This window comes from Planococcus citri, chromosome 2 (genome assembly GCF_950023065.1).
Source record: "Planococcus citri chromosome 2, ihPlaCitr1.1, whole genome shotgun sequence".
NCBI lineage: Eukaryota > Metazoa > Arthropoda > Insecta > Hemiptera > Pseudococcidae > Planococcus > Planococcus citri.
Genome location: NC_088678.1, coordinates 44,833,389 through 44,854,751, shown reverse-complemented (window position 1 = coordinate 44,854,751; position 21,363 = coordinate 44,833,389). Strand labels below are relative to the sequence as shown.

The following is a 21,363-nucleotide window of genomic DNA, read 5'->3' as shown; positions in this document are numbered from 1 at the left end:
ATGAGTATTGCCTACACCACCATACTGGACACAGTTTTAATTTGTTTTTGAATTCGCAATTGCACTTTCTTTGATGTTTCTTCAAAAGTACTAGAGTAGGTACGAGATGCAATGCATTGTTGAATATTTTCCAAAAATTGAACCAAAATGTTCAAAAGCAGTCCTAAACGGATCGAACTTCTTAAAAAGAGTCATCGATTTCAAGTTCGATTCTTTTTTAAAAAGAGTTTTGAAAGAGTAAATTTCGTGTTCAACCCATTTTCATTCTTTTCAAAATGAGTTGAATCGACTGAAGAGTTGATTCAAGTTTGGAAAGAATTCACCAAACTTTGAGTAAAACCTACTTCTCATGATCACTTTTAAAATAAAAATTGTAACCTAACCTAACCTAACCTAATTCATCTTATACCTATGCCAATAAGGAACCATCTAATAGGTTTTATAGTGTTAATGCCTTAATAAAAGTCAGGTAACGAAGAACTGATGATCTGGGTATTTTTAAAATAATGAGTTTAGTAGATTACGAAATAATTTTTTTTCCTCAAACACTGAATTAAATGGTCTATGCGATTGTAGTACAGCAAAGCAATGCTAAACGATCAAGGGCACAACTGAGTTTATAGGTACCTACTGTCAACTGCCCTAATTTCGGACATTGTAAGCAATTTTGGACACTAATAGTTTTTTCAATTTTTCTGATAGAAAATACGAGTGGGTAAGTGATTTTTCGAAATGTCACTCATTGAAGTCCGATGAAAAAGTCATCTATACAGAACCTAGCCAAACATTTTGATATCCCAAAATTTCTCAAAGTGCGACGAAGAACTGTCAATCCTAAGGTCATCTTTCGATTAAAAATTGAAAAATCTTCCCAAAAATAAGAAATTGTATACCTACTCTTTTAACCTCACATCCGATTACTCTAAATGATCAAATACAGCCCCAAGTCCCATAATGTGATTTTTCGAAATGTCACACATTAAAATCCGGTGAAAAAGCCATCTACAGAACCTACCCAAACATTTCCCCAGAATTTCTCAAAATGGCGAAGAACTGTCAATCTTAAGTTCATCTTTCGATTAAAAATTGAAAAATCATCCCAAATGTAAGAAATTGAACTCTCTAAACCCCTCATCCGATTACTCTAAATTATCAAATACAGCCCCAAGTCCCATAATAATATAGGTAGTGACTGAAAATTCGAATTTTCCACGCGTAACATCTAAATTTCAATCGCACATAGCATCGTTGTGAAAATAAATTAACATCATTATCCAAAGTACACGTAAATTTCCTTTCGTTTAGTAAAATTTAATCAATATTTAAAGTATCTCGTAAAACTCCGCAGCATTTTTTTTTCGCCGCAAAATCTGAAATAAAAAATTAACCCGCGGAATATTCACAGAATACGGTGTACCTCATTACCATAGCAAGCAATGTTTTTCATGATAAAATTCCCAACTAACATCGAAACGAAAAGAAGAAAACGAGGAACAGTGCAAACACGCGGTAAAAAACAGAGGAACGACGGGAGTATTTTAGCAAATTTATATTTTATCCTTACCCTTAAGACTTAGTTCATTAATATTTTTCTTATTTCTTTTGTTTCCTTTGGTTTTCTTCCTTATTTCTTTTCTTTTTTTCGGTTTTTTTTTTCAAGCCCATATTAAAATTTCCCTTTATGTAGCAAAATCGACTCTCTCTCTCAAAAAAAAAAACACAGGAGCTTCTTGGAATAAACTTTAGGTTTTTTTTTGGTAAGCATTTTGTATAGTACTTAACTATAAAAGTACCTGCGGTTATATGAGAATTTTAGCTTCGAGTCATCATTGGTATTGCGACAAACAGCCGCCATATCTTGTTAACCAGGTAGAACTTCAGTTGACCGCGAATGATATCCGAGTTTAAAAATAAATCATTTCTAAAACGCCTACCGCGGTCAGTGAATAAATACAACACGAGTTTTCGCCAAACAGATGCGCCTACAATATTACACAGCGAATGTATAAATGCATTTTGATAGTGTACCGTCCATTACACAGCAGCACAAACACCCCTTTTGAAAATATAGACCATTTTCGAATGTGTAAACTAGGTGCCTATATACGTACCGTATACGTATAGTTTGGCGCGTCCACTATAAAAATATGTACCGACGATGAAGCAGATACATATAAATAGGCGAATCATTAATTAAAAAATCTTTCGTACCCTTTTGCTACGTGTATCTGTAGATATTCAGGTGGACTGTTGAAAATGTCTAAAATCTACATTACCAATTGAAAAATGGATTTTAATACAATCGATTTTGTTTGAGTGACTACAACAACGTCTGTGCAAGCGTTTTTAGTACAACAACGCACGCTGTTTTTATAAAAATGCAACTTCTTTGTTGCTGAATCACCATCGAGAGTATCGAACAGAGGGTATTAAAAGGTACCTATGGTAGTCTATAGCAGAATACACCATTTACTATTTTTACCCTAACGACGACGAGAGCAGAGAGCCGACGACGATGATCAAGGCGATATTATTTTTTAATTCTACCGTTCTGCCTTCTGGTAGGTAGGTACGATGAAGAGTTTTTCGCACTCTCGGAGAGAACTGACCATCATCTTCGATAAACAATCGATTTTCGCAACTAACTAAATTAAAATAAAAGAAACCGCGTTTAACCTGAGCTGAGATGACCATTAACCCGAGGATAAAACCAATAACCATATGTTGCTATGGCGTTAATAGAAGGTTGTTATAGTGGCGCTAACTCGACTCGAGCGGATACCTTTGATTTATAGGAAACCGCACGACGAGTATATCTTTTCAACTATTAAATTAAAAAATTAAAAGTACGAGTATTTTATAAAAGGTATACCGCGCGTTCAATTTAATTGCGGTCAGTTTGAAAAATGCCATATATTTTCACCCATAGATATAGGAAGGTACGTATCTCTAGGTGCTTATAAAATGGTAGATCGCAGCATGCTGCAGATATCCCTGTGTAAGTATTTTCATTCGCAACGTCGCGTCGTCGTTGTGGTTGTAGTTCCCCTTTTTCTTAATTTGTCCTCACACTTCCACTTTCGTAGAACTGTCAAAAAACGGTAACATTATTTAATTAGCTATACCATGGACTCGTACGAGTTGACGTCGCTGCATGTCGATTTTAGACATGATACAGCAAAAATACTTATAAAACTTGGACCCGTGTTAACCGAATTGGTAATGCGGGTTTATCCACGTACTATATACTCGTAGCCAACTTCTAATTCCAATCCTGCTCAGAATGCACCTAATTTAATGTAGGTTTCGTGTAATTTTCTATATTACTGACACTTTCCCATAATTATTTGATGAACGTACGTATATATGTATAAGGAAGTGTTTGGTGAAGCCAATAAGTAACATGAGCGTTTTTCTCTGCGTCGTCGGTATCTACAATTTACACATATCGCACATGTAGGTATTAAAATGAGATAAATGATCTTTTGTAGCGACTCTATCATAAATTACATTAGATCAAAAATAACAAAAGTAATCCGGTCCTTGAAGTACTTTTTTTTTTTTTGAAATTCATTCTACAATCCCTTTACGATTGAAGTATTAATTTACTGAATAATTACCTACCTAACGAAGGACAGGTTTTTATAATGGAGTAACCTGAAGATAGAGATTGGAAGCGAAGTGCAAGGTTGTTCAAGTGCACTGTCGTGCTCAACTTTTTCCAAAAAAGGGTAATTTCAGAACCTAACCAAAAAAGTTTGAAAAAATAGGCAAAAAGTAACCAAAAAGTGACAAGAAAAGGGGCAATAATATACATATCACTTTTATTCAGAAAAAAATCACAAAAAATCCGGAACATTTCGTTTTAAATTGAAAAAAATCTAAAAAAAACCGACTCGTTGGGTCAATTTTTGGTTTGGCAAAAAAAAACATTTTTAACAATTTTTGGCAAAAAAACGAGACTTTTTGGCAATTTAAACAAACAGAGACTTTTTGCTAATTTTGGTAAGAAAACGAGACTTTGACAATAATTTTAGCAATAGGTACATAGAACTTCTTGGCAATTTTGACAAAAAAGTGAAACTATGGAAATTTTTTTACAAATGAATTGGCAAAATGAAAGACTGTGACAATTCATGTAAAAAAAAGAATTTTTTAAAAATTATTAGCAAACAGAGATAGTTTGTGGCAATTTTTGGCATAAAAGCGTGACTTTTGGGTAACTTTTAGAATAAAATAGTGAGATACGGTAGCAATTTTGCTGAAAAGCGAGTGTTTTTTCCAAAAAGAAAAACTGACAATTTTAGCAATAATCAAGACTGTTTTGAGTCATTCCACGTCCAATGAGCGAGCTTTTTGCACTTGTGGTCGGTGATTTTTAAAATAATTTTCATGCGATTATATCTCGATGAGAGATCACAAATGGCGCAAACCGCAGTTCTCAAAGCGCATTTGCAGGGAAGATAAGAATACTCAAAGTTTTGAAAAATGGGGCTATTGTAAAGTTCGAGCGTGGTTTGGAACTGTTGCCTGTTTATGGGTCTACAAGACAGCTTTTTGAAGGTGTAATGAAAATCAGTGTTAGCACTTTTCAAAACACCAAAAATTAACTGAAAAAGTTGAAAATGATACCTATTTCTTCATGGCATCCAGGCTCAAAAATTCTGAAAAATCACCTCAAATCCTACAATTTTTTATGCTGATTAACATATCAAAAAATAAGGACAGCATTTTTTCATGTTCTCGATTTGAAAATTTTCAAATATTACCAAAAAAAACAATTATTACCAACTTATTTCCCTCCTTAAAAAGTCAAAATTGCGCAAATTGGCACATTTTCATGAATTTACTCCACATTCAAAGGGAAAGTTGCTAAAATCAGATCAACTCAACTGAAACTCTTGATAGGTTAGGTATTAAAAGTAGATTGCTGTAAGACTTTTCATGTTTTTTCATAATTTTTTGAATACTTATCACGCAAACTTTTACATCAATTTTTTAAAATCAATATTTATGGTGTAGAATATTCCTGAAAATATGTCAATTTGCGCCATTTCGACTTTTTAAAGAGAGAAATTCAAATTATTGTATTTTCTGATAATCTTTGGAATTTTTAATTAGAAAATCACACCATTTTTTGACATGTTAATCACTTAATCAGCATGAAAAGTTGTACTTACTTGAGGTAAAATTAGAGCCAAATTTTATCGGTCAAATTTCATTTCTCAATTTTTAGTAAATTTCTGAACATTTTAGGTATACGAGTAGGTACCTAGCCCATTTCACATTGAAAATATCATCATTCAATTGAATTGGCATACAAAGCCGAAGTTAGCTTCATGCCATATTACATATCGACTTTCTGAAATGATTGGTAATAGTAAAACCCTTTGAATTTTCAACAAAAAAAAAAATGAAAAAGATTTTTCAATTTTAGAAAAACTGCATTAAAAAGGTAGTTGCTGTCCCTAAATTTCGACGACAAAAAAAATATATCATAATATCCAGTTCAATAGGAACTGATGGTTTAAATACTGCGTAAGAATTATGGTAAATTACTCCAAAAGTTCATGCAAATTATGGGGTTGATCCCGGAAAAAAATGTGAAAGATTTTGAAGAAATTTAGAGGAGACCTCAAAAAAAAAGCATTTTCGAAAAAATTACGATAGTTGAAGTTTCACAAATACATCTTTTTCATTAGGTTTTAAATATACCTAGTTGAAAAGGGCGCACATTGGACCGAATGAGACAAAAAGGCGCGGGTGTCGTCCTTTTTCAAAAAAGCTGTAACCCATACAAAATTGAAACTATGGATTCCGAATTTATTTTTACTACAGAATTTAAATTTTAGATCAATTTTCATGTTCACCCCCCCCCCCCTCAGAACGGTACCTAACTGAAATTTGGCGTGAAAAGGGTAAAAGTCGAATGTGGTTCATTTTGGTTGTACAGTACACTCTTCTAAGCCAAGAGAATGGTGTAAAATTCAAATTTGTCGTATTTCAGGAAATCTGAGTGTGATGTCAAAATCGATGGTTTTCGGTGTGATAACATTATTTTGAAGTTCGATTCATTTTTCTCTAGAAGGCTTTATTCTCGCGCAATTCGTCGCCAAAGTTTGATCATCGTCATTTTTTTCTCGTATACCTACATATAAGATTTCAACAGCTGTAAAACTCGAATCATCCATCCTATTTCAAAAAAAAAAATTCACTGTGAGACCCCTCAACATTCCTCTTTTACCCCTAAAATTTTCACCAAAATTGGTCGCCGGCAGAAAAAATCCGGCCCACTGTGGGGCGGTGAAAGAAGTTTTCTGAAAATAATCTTGCTGCATAGATGAAAACAAAAATGTCAACAATTGGTGAAATAATAATGATTGAAATTTTCTGCCAAAAAATGCTCCTCCATCATTTTTTCACTCTGACAGTGGTGTTATTTGAGAAATTTCGGAGCAACATATTGAATTTGAAATATTTTTTCGAAGCCAAGCGCACATTAGGAGTTTTAAAAAAATATTTTTCCAAAAATCATGGAGAATTATTTCAAACCAATGAATTTTCATTTTTTTAGATTTCTACAGTCACCCAACATGCCATAGGAAAATGTAGGTTGTAGGTAGAAGTAACTGAAATTTGAAATACAGACACGATTAGGTACCTGAGCTATGGCAACTGGCAAAGGTAAGTCAGAAAAGTCCACACAACACGTACTCGTATACAAAATCAAACACCCATTGAACCCATCTTACCATCCTATACCGTTCGCATCATTTAGAAATCAATTCAGTATAATCTCATTGATCGGTTAATTTTAACCGGTCGAGATTTTTTTTATTCGCAGGACACGAGAGCGAGAGAGCAACGCGTTAAAACGTATAATTTATTACGCGTTTTAGAACCGTCCGCCCCAGGAGGGACTTAACGAATTCACATTTCAGCTTCTGTTTCATTTTATACTTTGCATTCATTTCGTGAGCTTAGCAGCGGGTTCTCTCTCTGGCTCTATGTTATTTATGGTAAACGGCTGCTGAATGTACATTAACTGACCATACACACGATGGTATTCCTTGGAAAAGGGTCATTTCGTATCCTTTGATTCTTTTTAAAATAACAAAAACTTGAAACAGATATGTTCGAATAGAACACCGCGCCTAGCCTCTCTTCCTCAAACCCGCTCGTTTGTAAGTCACCAGCGAGAAAAATATACTCTCGAAAGAGAGGATGTAATATTTTACGATTTTCGAACGTTTAACGTGGTTATTTATCTTGCACACGGATTCCGCTACTGAATTTCGCCTTTACTAAATCAGACACGCGGATACGAAATCTTTGACCGAGCTCTATATAAACGCTTTTCTTAGTATTTTTACACCATTTTATTCTTTTGTGAATAATTTAATTTTCTTGTCTGTAGGTTAATGATACCGCGACTATTATTTGTACGTTCTAGGTTCCTCAAAGGGTGTACTTAAGCTTAATAATGGCAACCGAGGAGTTACTAACTGAATATTTTATACAAATTTCTGATCGAATGAAACGTTCGAACTCTCCATTGCTACTTGATATAGGTACCTACTACCTAAATTATTTTATTAAATAATCAGCCAAAAATGCAAATCAGCATGCTTGGAATTCACTGTTTTTTTTCTAAAATGAATAGAGTGTTGAATCACGATGATACGTAGGCTTCTAATGGTGAATTTTTACGAATAAAACTTCGATAACTTCAGTAAAAATAAGTAATATTTTTGCACCAGAAAATACCCATTATACCTCTCTTCAAATTCTACAGAAACTGTATCAAACATCAAACAGTTTCCCAAATTTTGAAGTTCGGAATATTAATAATAAAATACACACCCAACCAGAATATAGGCACCTAGTTTTTGAAAAAAAATCCAATTTTAAATTGATGCAAAAACCACTCATGCAAATTATTAATCTCTCAGTTCTACGTACTTATCACTTTGTTTCAAAATAAACCTCCAAGAAAAAAAAATTCGTCGACGACGTACGAATATCAAGTATTTCTGTGAAGTAGGTACTTTAAGCACGTAGTAAAAAACAAATTGTTATAGAGAAGCTGAAAAGAGAAAAAAAATGAAAATGAAAAAGAAAACACCCAGTTGATGAAAAAACATTCACTATTCATATCGTTTTAAAGCGATGCTTATTCTTTCCCTTCAAATCTTCCGCTATGCGACTTTATTAATATTATCGTATTGCATGTAACATATGTTTCTATTTTCAGGAGGAGTTCAACTTATGAAATTCAAATCAATACCTACTTTTCAACTTGATAACGTGGCAAGTTCTCTTCGCAGTCCTTGTTGAAAAAATTATTTTAACGACACGTATTTTGTAAGCAAATGAATTTTATTGGAAAAATGAAAATAATTTTGAGCTACGGTACTTATCATGTCGAAGGGAAATAACTCAACGATAAGTAGATGACAAGCTTAAATTTCGAAGAATGAACTCCATTCCCCCCCCCCCCCCCCACCTTACTAGTAAAGGTATTCTCCGAGAACATTTTTTAGAAAAATTTAAGAAACATTTTATTTTTAGCAGTAAAATTTGTAAAATTTAGTATCTACCTATATTTTTGTGAACGGAATAGTTGACTTTTATAGACCGACTTTTTTGGCTACGGTTTTACAAGAAAACTTTCGTAATCTGTCAACTAAAATTGACTTGAAATTTGGCTCACTGAAAGATCGTGTAATCCTGACCTCAAAACCAAATTTTGAGCTGCTAAAGTTCATTTTTCCTTCTTTTTTTTGGCGAATTTTTGAAAACGGAAAAAATAGCCTATTATAGTATAGGTATGAATTTTCTACAAAAACAGTACCTAAATGAGATAAAAATCTTAAAATCGGTTTATATGCTAAAGTCGATTCCCCCCTCCCCCGAATGTACTGTCACCAATTTTGAGCCGATCTGGAGCCTCCAGCAGAAGTCAACTTTTCTATAGCAATTTCAAATCCCTTCAGAAAACGTTGTAATCAATTTCGGCATCTGAAAATTAAATTTTGTTGCAAGTTTGACATTCTGAATCAATTAGGATACGTGAAGAGTATTCTTTTTTTGCAAGCTAAAAACTTAAAATTAATTTTAAAAAATCAAAAATCCTCTATTTTTGCGACAATTAACCACTGACAAGTTCTTCTATTCCTTAAAGATCTGGAGTTTCCAGCAAAAGCTAACTCACAACTCCTACTGGATCGATTTGAAATTACTATAAAAAAGTCAACTTTATCGGCTCAAAACTGGAGAAAATCGATTCGGAGGATTGATTGCAGTAAGTACGTGAATGCAACCTGATTTTCAGATTTTCATCTCATATACTGTTTCTGCATAAATTTCATAGAATAGTAATGCTATTTTCGCCATTTTCAAAAATTTGCAAAGAAACGAAAAATCAATTTCAGTAGTTCAAAATTTGGTTCTAAGGTTTGGGTTACATGCACTTTCAGTGAGCCAAATTTCAGTTCACTCCCTTGTTAGGAAAAAAAAAAAATCATGAAAAAACTCAAGAAATCCATGAAATCGTGATTACACTGGTAGATGTCTGAGTAAGAAAACCAGTGCCACTTATCGATAAAAATTTTTTCAGAGCAAACCTGCTAATTTTTTCAGTTTTAACCAATATCACATAAAACTAGGTAGGCATCGTTTCCCATATTTCGTTCTCAACGTAAGTACCTATTGCCGAATTGTGAGGCTGGTGGTAGCGAACAAACGAGAAAAATAATTTTGCAGACCAATCATTCAATTCAATCCATCCTCATAAAAGAATCTAAAAAACAAACGTTTACATGGTACAATTTTTTGTCTTCTTTTGTCCCATTTGTAGAATATTTCAACAATGGAAAATTTTCCTACCTCTAACTCGTCAAAGAATGAAGAAAACGCAAATGAAGTACAAAAAATGCATCCATTTCTTAAATAAAATACTACCCTAACGACAACTTTTTATCATTTTCTTCCTCATAAAATGAGACAAAAATTTTTAATAATTTCCACAATTCTTATTTCGATTGTTAAAACGTGTTTAAAGATAAACTGACGTAGGACCACTGAGGGTGGAGGGGGGTTAAAAATGGTTATTTGTTCCTTGCAATGCAGAGTGTCTGAAAATAAAGCAACTGGGATAAATAATTAATTATCAGTCATGATTACAGGTGTTGGAGTTTCAAAATTCGTTGAGCATTTTCAATTGTTGGGATTCGTCAAAAATATTTTTCAAAGGGCAGGAGGATTCCATCTGCTACATGGGACCCTCGTAACTATCCACAGTTGTGGAATCTAGTGGGCAATTTTTTTGTGTTCTACTTAGATGCTGACCTCTTCAAAATTCTGAATATAGAGGGGGGTGCTTTTGCCTAAAATTCAAGATTTCGAGACAATTTTGTACGGTAGAAGCTTCTCTAGCAGAATACTTTCCAATATTCTAAAAAAAAAAGGATATTGACTTGACAATCAGGTTACAAAAATTCCTTTTCACGAAAAAAAGAGCTCTGAAAATACCTTATGAAGTTATAGGCACGTATTCAAGAGAAAACCTACGCAGATTTTCCAACTTGGAAGTCAACGAACCCGATATATGTACTGTACGTATGTCTACGCACATAATGTAAACAATAAGTACATACGCCTATTTAATTTAACAATATCTATTGATTGAAAAATTTCGATAAATTTGAGAAGTCTGTATACAAATATTTATACCAATTATAAAAGTACTCATAGAGAATGATCTCTTATCAAAAAAATGTATCACATAATTTTCATCATACACACGTAGTAAGTAAAACACACAACAAAAACAGAAACCTTTTCTTTAATCATTCACGTAGGACGATGTTCATCTGTCAGCGAATTAACATTTCGCATTTCGGTACCCAGTACCCACAGTCCCACACCCTTCACCAGCAGATGAAACGGGTTAAGAAAAGCTATAGGAACACATGAACAACTCTACACTTACACATACGAGTAGGTAGGTATTATTATAAGGTATGGTTGTTCTATGATGAGTAAAACCTGCGACAAACATCAATAATATTGTAACCGATGCTACACGTATGAATACGCAGAGTATTAACAGGCGCAGTCGGTCGTCAGATTATGAAAACAAAATATAAGGTGAACGGCCTGACAGAGTTTTGTGGTTAAATATGTTACCAATAACAAGTGCAAAAACTCTTAACAAAAGAATAAAAGCATTCCTAAATCAGACAGTAATTCGTTTCACCCCTTTCCAACCGTAAACATATTACAACCCTAAAACCCTTTTAGCTGCCTTTAATACGAGCCCATCTCCTAGTCCTTTACAGGTCTTATACCCTTTGGATTTTTACCGATATATTTTTGAAGGGTTCAATATATTTTTGATATTTCTGACACGTTATTACTTTTTCTCTCCTTATATTACCCAATAGGTGCCGCTCTACTGGCCCGAACAAATACATTACTTTGTATTTACTTTTATGAAATTATTTCTCAAAATTTACCCGCTCGCCATTTCCCCACTTAACGTAAATATTCTCAGTAAATATATCTTTGGCGAAAGTTAATATAGGTAGGTGGAGTTTTTCAAGTAGGTGACAGCGCCAACAGATTACACAACCGTCTACGTATGTTATATACTCGTATGTATGTTATGGGGAAGGTTTTCCTTTTTTCGACTTTTTAAAGCACTACTTTGCGACGACGATTTTCGTTTATTAAAAGCTCATAAAGCGAATGTACCATACCATCGTTGTACATGTACGATCGAGTCAATGAATGCGGAAACAAACATCGGTATAATTGCAATAAGCTACTATTATTTCTTTTTCTTTCATCGACAAATACATACAAATTTTGAAAATATTCGGTAATAAAATAAAGAGAAAAGTTGCAGGAATCATTCGCTATAAAATATTTCATCGAGAAGCGACTAAAATATCGGAGAAAAATATGTTCAGTTCGTCGCAATCAGACGTAAATTCAAAGAGAAGCCTAACAAGGAGTCTGTGGAAAGTTCTATGTAATTATTCAGAGTAGAATTGGGTTCACTGTTCAGCTACCTACCTATTATTCTAACGGACGGTATCGCACAGTCACAATGTACGAATGTACCAAAGATTTGTTGCACAGTTTTAAAAATATTCGTGTAGTAGGTACGTATCAACCAAAACCAAAATAATTGTATTCTTTTTTGATGTTTTCTGGCAAAGGCTATAGGTATATGGGAGAATGAGACCAGGTCGATGAATTTCCTCAAGTCGAGTTTTTCAAAATCATAAAGAGTGTTGAAAGATGATTTTCGAGGTCGTCATGACACTCCCATCATCTTCTAGAAAGCATGATCTCACATTACAAGCTTTCGCACATTATCTTGATTTTGAGCATTTTTTGGCCAAATGGAAGGAAATTTGGTTCGATGCTTTCTTTTCGCGAATCAGAATTTGGCTCTACAGTTTATCGGAATTTTTTAAAAATAGGTATGTAGATTTCAGTGATTTCAAAAAAAATTTTATTCTCAATTTAGTATCAAAAAATTGTAACCATCAGTAAAATTTTGCAAGTCAAGGTTTTTTTATCGCTCGAGAAAAAGGAAATAAATACCTAAGACTTATAACCATAAAAATATTCTCATTTATTCGAGTAAGGCAACTTCAAAAAATCCTCCGAGTAATCACTGATTAGGTCTTTAAACAGGTATCAGGGTTTTAAATGAAACTTTGGAGGAAGAACCAAAACATTACTATGATAAGTTGCCTATCTTCGAAATTGAAGGGCCAAGCTCGATTCAAAATTTTCAAACTTTGAGGTAAGTAAGTATCCTAAATTTAAAAAAATTCAAATTTTCAAATGTTTAGTTAAAAAGGTACAAAAAATTAAAAAGACGTTTCAAAAACAGCGCAGAAGTTTATCAAAGTGTTTGAAAAGCAGTTGAAAAAATTGACCAAAAGTTAATGTAAGATGATGAAATTTTGCCGCAAAAAATGGCTGAAATGAAACAAAAAAAATGAAAAAATTTACTAAGAAAAATATGTACCTACATAAAATATCACACGAAAGTGACATAAAAATCCCCAAAAATTAATGGAATATCAGTTGAATAGAGTAAAGTTTTGCAAAAGTTACTTAAAAACATTGATTGAAACTCTTTGAAACAAACAATTTGATTCTCTTTCCAGCTAACTAACATTTTAAAAAATCCATACCCTCATACCATACCGAATGAAATTTTTGCAAAAATTACTGAAATTGAGAAACTTCATTTTTCCTACTTTTCAAGTTTCAAATAATTTCTAACGCGATGCACAATATTCACTTGGATCAGAAATTCGAAAAATCTTTATAAAATGTTGAAAAAAACTCGTGAAAGTTTCCACTACTATACTCCAGAAGTAAGTTCCTATTCAACGTTTCTGTTAATTTCTAACTAAGTAGACAAAGTAAGTATTCTACTAAAAAAAAATACACACACTCAACAAAACTTGTAGATCGTATGAAGTTTTCTGTTCACGAAAAGAACCTAGTTTTTTCTGAGGAGCCTAAATCCAGAAATGGACTCGACTTTTTCATGTAAAAATTTTTTGAAAACAACGCACTTTTTTGATTGAACTTTAATGATTTTTTTTTCAACACTTGATTATAATCAATTGAGACCCAATGTCAATTATGGGAAAAAAGCTGGCAAGTTGAGAAAAAAAATATTTTCAAACATTTGAAACAGTCAATATCTCCATACGATACCTTTTCAGAAACACAAACCGATGCATTACGTATCGACTTCATTACCTCACCACAGGGACGTACCTCCTCCATCAGCCACATTTCGCCAGTCTCCCAGCACACTTCCAAGAAAAAAGCTCGAATTGCCACAACCCTTTCACCTCCAGACACCCCTCAGAATGCTAAGTTTACATAGGCCTATTTTATTAAAAATTGTACGGTATGATTTTGCGAATTCTTCGAGTATAAAACCTATTCAAGATATTCGACTACACTTTCATGGTCTATTTTGTAAAAAATTTAAACTAATGTTACGCCATCCAACCCCTTTTTTTTGGTACATTAGTATCTCGCCATTTAGTATGAATAGTTATTATGCAAATTGCAAAAGGGATACGAATACGATCCTGACGGGTAAGGAAAAAAAAGAGTGCATGTGCATCCATCGCGTAGATTATATTCTTATAGCTGTTGGGAAAGAAAAAAAAATAGCGAGGAAAGGATTAAAGAGGGGATAATTTCGAAAATGTAGGGAGTAGGATTATTGATGAAAAATAACGTAGAACAGAAAAATTTTCTTAAAAACTATAGGAAGGTACATGTGAGACATAAACTTTTTTTTCTATTCATTTCATCAAAAGTACTTACCTACCTGGTTGCATTCAACTCGTGAGAAAGTTCATTCACTCACTTTATCATAATTCTAAAATTATATCGATATTACTACGGGTCAGATTCCTTATTTATTTAATTTTTATCTCGACTTCTCATTTAATTATAGATAAGTTCATAATAGTCTAAACATTGTGTCTAAATGAAGCCTAAAATTACTCACATACAGTCATATAGTCAAAATGTTCAGCTAGTCAACTTCAATACCTACCCACACCACTCTATATACTAACAGTAATTTCCTCAAACACCCCTCATACCCCCCCTCCCCCACAGTACAATAAAACAACGAAATGGAATTCGATTTAATTAAAAAGAAAAAAAAGAAACTTTGAAAAAAAAACACCACCGTAAGAGATACCGTCGTAGCATTGTAACCCTTACGTTGAAAATGCGTTAGACCCACGTGCGGAATGGTAAAGGCTTTCGCTCGACCGGTAAGGGATGATGCAAAGCAATTAAAATGAACGTTGGCTATGTTCAACCCTTACTGTCAAGGGGTAAAAATACATGTATAAAAAGTGGAGTTTAGGGTAGCGTCTGGGGTAAAAACTCAAGTATTGATTTTTTTCCTAACCCCTAAGACAGTACTGAATATTAGGGTTGAAAAAATAGTCCGTGTAAAAAGAGAGGGTTGAAGTTTTTTTTTGCTATCTCAAAGGGTGAAGCGAGTTAAAAACTTTTGTCGGATAAATTCGAAGAAGTTTTATATTTTCTTAGGTTCCTTTTAATTTAGAAAAAAGCGACGAATCGGCCTCTCTCTTATACTGTTATCAAGTCAAGTCAACGCTCGCTCGCTCGGCCAACGAAAGTGAAAAACACGAGACGAGGAACGAGAAAAAATACTCAAAATAAAAAATAAAGCTCTCGCTGTGAAAAAGTGTTTCGCATTTATTAGATTCTAATTAAATATTTCAAATGCTTCTTTCGTGTTTAATTCGAAAAAATTCTCATTTTCGTCGACTGTGTTTTTATTCGCTTCGCCGAATTTCGACTCTGGTTGGAAGACAAGGCTGGTGAAACAAAATTAAAACGTTGGTAAATGAGACTACCCAATGGATTACAATAGCGAAAGATTTTTCCTTTTTCTCTTTTTTCCTCATATTTTTCTTCTTTTTCTCTTATTTGACGCATAATTTTACTGTATTTAGGTTTCACAGGCGAACACGGGCAAAGAAAATTTTCATTAATGTTGTAACTTGAGCGTTTCTATATTAAGAATTGAAAAATGCTTGTAAACAAATCCGATTGCAATCTACCTACTTACATTCATCTGCTTTAAACCACTGACTTGAACTGCAGACCTCCATTAATAAGGAGGCACCAAGGGGAAGCTACCTTCAACTTTTTAATAGAAAATTCAATTTTCTCAATAATGAATCAAATTTTTCTCAATTTTTTCAACTCCACCGCAAATTTTCAATTTTCTATTGAAAAATGATTTTTTTTTTTGAAAAAGCAGAAGAGCTGACAAAGAAACTTCTTGAAGTGTCACATTCCGATTTGAACGGGACCGTGATTTTTGGAAAGAGCATAGTCTAACACCCCCAAAACCAAATTTTCAGCTGTCCAAGTTCATTTTTCGATTTTTGGCGAATTTTTGAAAATTTAAAATTGACTGTATTTGGCGATTTATGCTTTTTTTAAAAAAGTAGATACGTACCTACTTGATCAATAAAAATGGTCAAAATAAGTCTCAAAACTAATATTAATAATCCAAATTCACAATTTCCAGCCATTCTGGAGCCTCCAGCGCGATTTTTCAATTTCTCCAGAATTTTGAATTTGCTCCAGAAGGCGTGAATATGAAGTTGGGCAGCTAAAAATCGAGCTGTATATTACACTCGACCTGTTTAACGAGTTTATCCACATTTGAGCCGATTTTGAAAGTGACACCTCAAGAGTGGTTTTTTGACCAGCTTTTTTCAAAATTAAAAAATCCAAAAAATCAAAAGTTTTCCGTTTGTGTGGAAATTTTTGAAATTTGCGCGAATTGCTGTATTTTGTCCAAAACTAACCCCCCAAATCCAAATGTCACAATTTCCAGCCATTCTGGAGCCTCTAGCGCGATTTTTCAATTTCTCCAGAATTTTGAATTTGCTTCATCAGAAGGCGTGAATATGCAGTTGGGCAGCTCAAAATCGAGTTGTGTATTATACTCGACCTGTTTAACAAGTTTATCTACATTTGAGCCGATTTTGGGAGTGACACCTCAAGAGTGGTTTTTGACCAGCTTTTTTCAAAATTAAAAATCCAAAAAATCAAAAGATAACCGCTTGTGAGGAAATTTTTGAAATTTGCGCGAATCGCTGCATTTCTTCAAGAACTAACCCCCGGAGCGGAAATTCTACCATTTCCAGCAGTTTTGGAGCGAGAGTGAGACCTCAAAAAACCACTCTTGAGGTGTCACTCTCGAAATCGGCTCAAATGTGGGTAAACTCGTTAAACAGGTCGAGTGTAATATACAACTCGATTTTTAGCTGCCAAACTTCATATTCACGCCTTCTGGAGCAAATTCAAAATTCTGGAGAAATTGAAAAATCGCGCTGGAGGCTCCAGAATGGCCGGAAATGGTGAAATTTGGATTTGGGTAATTAATATTAGTTTTGGGGCGTATTTTGATCATTTTTATTGATCAAGTACGTACTTTTAAAAAAAAGCATAAATCGCCAAAAACAGTCAATTTTGAATTTTCAAAAATTCGCCAAAAATCGAAAAATAAACTTGGGCAGCTGAAAATTTCGTTTGGGGGTTTTAGACTATGCTCTTTCCAATAATCGTGGTCCCGTTCAAATCGGAGTGTGACACTTGAAGAGGTTCCCTTGTGAGTTTCTTCTCTTTGCCCCAATGATTCGACTCGATGCTTCATCATTTAGACAAACTTTTTCACTGCCCAGGTATGTTCATTAAGAAATACTCGTAGTGTCATTGCTCCCTTCTAATGAAATTTTTGAAAATTTTAGCTCACAGAATAGAAAATATTTTCCTTTTTGGAAATTTCAAACACTTTACATTGTTTTTCATCGTCATCTTAGGTAGGTATCAAATAGACTGGAATAATAATTATTCAACGTCATATTTTTCAACTTTTTAAAAATAAATACCAAAAGAAAAATCACCTTAAAACTTAAAAACAGTAGAAAAATGTAGAACAATTCTAAAAAATTATTTCTAAAAATTGTACGCAAAAAATAAAAATCTTTTTGAAGGCTCATACTCGTATAATAGTTTAATGCAGAAAACTTCAATATTCTCTAGATTTGGACACACCACACAATCGGTTACCACTGAGAAAAAATCATTATAATTATAAAGATGAGAGGTACTTATTGCTTATCTTCAAAGTTTGACAGGTACCCAAGTCTAAAAGTTGACAGTACAAAAATTTCAAAATAATTTCAGATAATGTACCTACCTTCAAATCTTTCAAAAGAATTACAAAAATCGTAAAATCAAGTCGAGCAGCTGCAAATTTAGCTCTTACAAAAAAATCTGCCATGCCAAAAATTCATCCTTCCTTCAACTTTCATCTACTAAAGGGAACCTCAAGAAGTATGTATCGGGTTATCAATTCAATGAACACTTACCTACCTCTTAAAAATGAAAATTTTCAAATATTTTGTTGCATAATTTTTTGAGATCAACATGGTTCTATTACAAAATGCGTAATCTTCTGAATTAATGGAGACAAATTAACAAAAATGTCAACAGTAGATAAGCTTTTCATCACTTCTGCAGGTGTGTATAGTTCCAGTAGTTTCTTTTCAATCCAAATACAGGAAATTTCGCAGAAGAGCATTAGGTGATATCCTGTTTAAAAAGTAGGTACCTACATCTGGAGTCCACAATAAGTTAGGTACCACAAAATGTCATCTGTAGAACACCATATCCATTTTCTTGGAAATAAAGCCAATTTAATTCAGTCCACTCGTACTGGCGATCAAGTGTCAAACACTCATTCCAACACATGTTTCAATTTTTTAAACCGATTTCATTTCATCACAATTAACCATATTATGTGAATACATAAAATGCAAAATTAACCGAACCCAGATGGAAATAATACTTATGTGGAAAAAATCCCACGATTTTTTTGTTCAAGTCATAATGACGTTTGAATTTCGTCAACTTTAAAGTAACTAAACTATAGCTATACTTTTATCGGCGCGGAACGGATATATCACATTTTGTATATTAATGTATCAGTTATGGTTACAATTGATAAATCGTAATTGTGAATGGTATATGGTACAATAACGTTTCTTCGTTTATTTGAATAAAGCGATACTCTGCGTCTCTTTCAACAATCCACAACACAACAGTAAAAGGTATTATCAATTCGACCAAATATGTGAATATACTTTCTCATAGAACACACTTCATATGACGATGAGATGCAACCAACTTCAACTCTTGTATGGTACACGGAACGTAATCGGTTACACAATTAAAAGTGCATGCACGTTGATCTTGCTTCGAGTAGGTACAATTTAATAGAACGTAATAAGTACCTAACGCTATGTAAATTTCAACTTCCTTTGAAATGATAAAATTTTCCTTTCGAAAATATGTTCGTTGACAAATTAATTAAGAGATATAGATACCTCCTTCCAGCCCTCCTATTCGCACATTAGTAATTGGTAAGTACAGAGGTATGTAGGTATATGTACCCACTACAAATAAAAATATCCAAATTTCTTTTAACTTACCCATTCGACTCGAAGTCCATACACTCATCAAAGCTCAACAAAGACCAAAACCTGAAACAATAACACACATTAAAAATATGAGTATATGTAAGCCTATATAGTGAGTCCAGACTGGAGTCCTATCCTTCTTGGATAACCTTTCAACACAATGCAAGGGATATAAACATGCAAAACTTGAGATTTATTTCGAGATAATTTTCATTTCTAAAATTAACGTACCGTTTCACACATCGCATAATACATAAGTACCTACCTACCTAGGTTATGTCGAAGAACACTTCAATTTTTATTCAAGAATTTTCCAATTAAAAACTGCATACGATGCGAGAAAGAGAGATGCTATATTATACCTACATATGAAAATTAAGGTCATACAGCGTTGGAATTTTTAATTTTTTTTTTCAAAACCACTAATGTGGAATGCCTTTCCGTCATCTTCTAGGTAGGTACTATTTTTTCAATTATGCCGATTCTTTCAAGAGAATCATAGTGTGAGTTTAAAGAATGCATTATGAAGAACAACAACATAATTAACGTGGTCAAAACTAAATGATATAACGATCCGGCGCTAAGCGCTAACGTTCCTCTTTTATTATTGTGTAATGTGTTATTTTGTTGAAAACAAATCATTTCCTCTCTGCTTCGTAGCCCGTAGCATTGTTACATGTTGTAATGCCCGACCTTATCGTAAACGATTTTTACTATCGAAATTACCTAAGCTGAAATCTGCTCCTCTCTGGCATATTTTAAAATTAATTTTTAAAAGTATCACCGACCTTGTACGAATTGTCCTTTCTTAATTAATATTAGGTATAATATTGATGGAAAATATTCCGCTCAAATTTTCTTTCTCTCTCCAGCAAGTCCTACCTGGCTATACTTGTACCTACACCACACTTTACATTAGAATACTTGCTCACACTTTACAAACTACATACGTATAGGTACCTACAATTGTAAGTACATGCAAGTGAGATACAAATTGAATACATTACCGAACAATTTACTTATCTATCCACCTACGAGTAAATTCTCTACATATAGGTAATTGAGATATGCATAAGCGAAACTTACCTAGGTATCTAATTAATATCAACGTAAAGGTATACTTGGAAATAATGGGTCAACGTAGCAAACTTATGCGATAATTTTGTGGTGTTTCGACAAAATTTTCATAAGTACCCTACAATTTTTTTAAAGTAACTTACCAATTTTCAAGTACAAGTTGTTCATTCATAAAAAACAACCTTGGAAAGGTACATATAAGAAATAATACCTGCTGATAGTTGCAAGCAGCACTATTAACCGTTATGTTCTCAGGTACGTAAACGTATAAGGTTGTAGAGAAATACGACCAAATGGGGTAAATGCGATTTGCTCAGGCCCTAGATTTCCAGGCCTGAGAAATGAAGATTACCTACCTATCCTCAGTAGTTGAAAATTCGAAAGAATTTATCGAACAATGTTAATTTTATCTATAGGTACCAATTTCTCAAAATACTTGAATCCAAAAAAATCCTTTCAAAAACCTGGAATTTTCAAGATCTAATCCCCCCCCCCCCAGTAAATTTGGGTTGTTTCACCACTGAGTCTAAAGCATCTTCACTTGAACCGATTTGCTTGAAATTTTGCATAGTGATAGTGAATACGAGTAGATATAATGCTAAGGTACCTATACGATAATAAATTTTCATTTTGGAGAGTTTTTCGTTATTAATTTGGTGTAGAAAGCCAATTTTTTCAAACGTTATACCAACATTAAACAGCGAATTTTATGAAACTAGTTCGAAAACTTTTGCTCGATATTCACGAAACTAAGATCGGGAGAAAGGATAAGAAGACGGTTTAGAGTGATTCTTATTTTGAAAGTTCAAAATATCTTATCGGCGTTGTTGCCCTTACTATAGTTGAATTGTTTCTTTTTAAGAATTTCTATAGGACTAAAAAATTGAAGAACGTCCTCCAATCATATTATTCCGGATGTTGGCGACACAAAATGAACCTAGAGCGAGGGTAGGGGGAGAGGAGAGAAGCCTTCAGAATTTTGTAAATAATTAGTACCTATTGCAGTAATTTTTGGACATTTTGGCATCGCACCACCTAAGTTTTTACTTTTTTTTGATTCAAAAACCGAACCATACGTAGATAGCATGGATACTTACTGAAAATGCATATGAACTTTGAGAAAAATAAATGTGACCTCAATGGAGCCGACGCGAGGGAATTTACGCTCACCAAAATTTTCAAA

At 33.5% G+C, this 21,363-nt stretch overlaps 1 protein-coding gene across 1 annotated transcript in view; it reads right to left on the bottom strand.

The window, feature by feature from the left end:
* The window catches only part of LOC135836008 (protein krueppel-like), an 82,065-nt gene that overhangs the window by 56,533 nt on the left and 4,169 nt on the right, over positions 1 to 21,363 (bottom strand). Inside the window, exon 2 of the mRNA XM_065350557.1 lies at positions 19,116 to 19,166. Coding sequence (XP_065206629.1) covers positions 19,116 to 19,143 — 28 coding nt within the window. The 5' untranslated portion in view covers positions 19,144 to 19,166. The remainder of the gene's footprint in view (positions 1 to 19,115; positions 19,167 to 21,363) is intronic.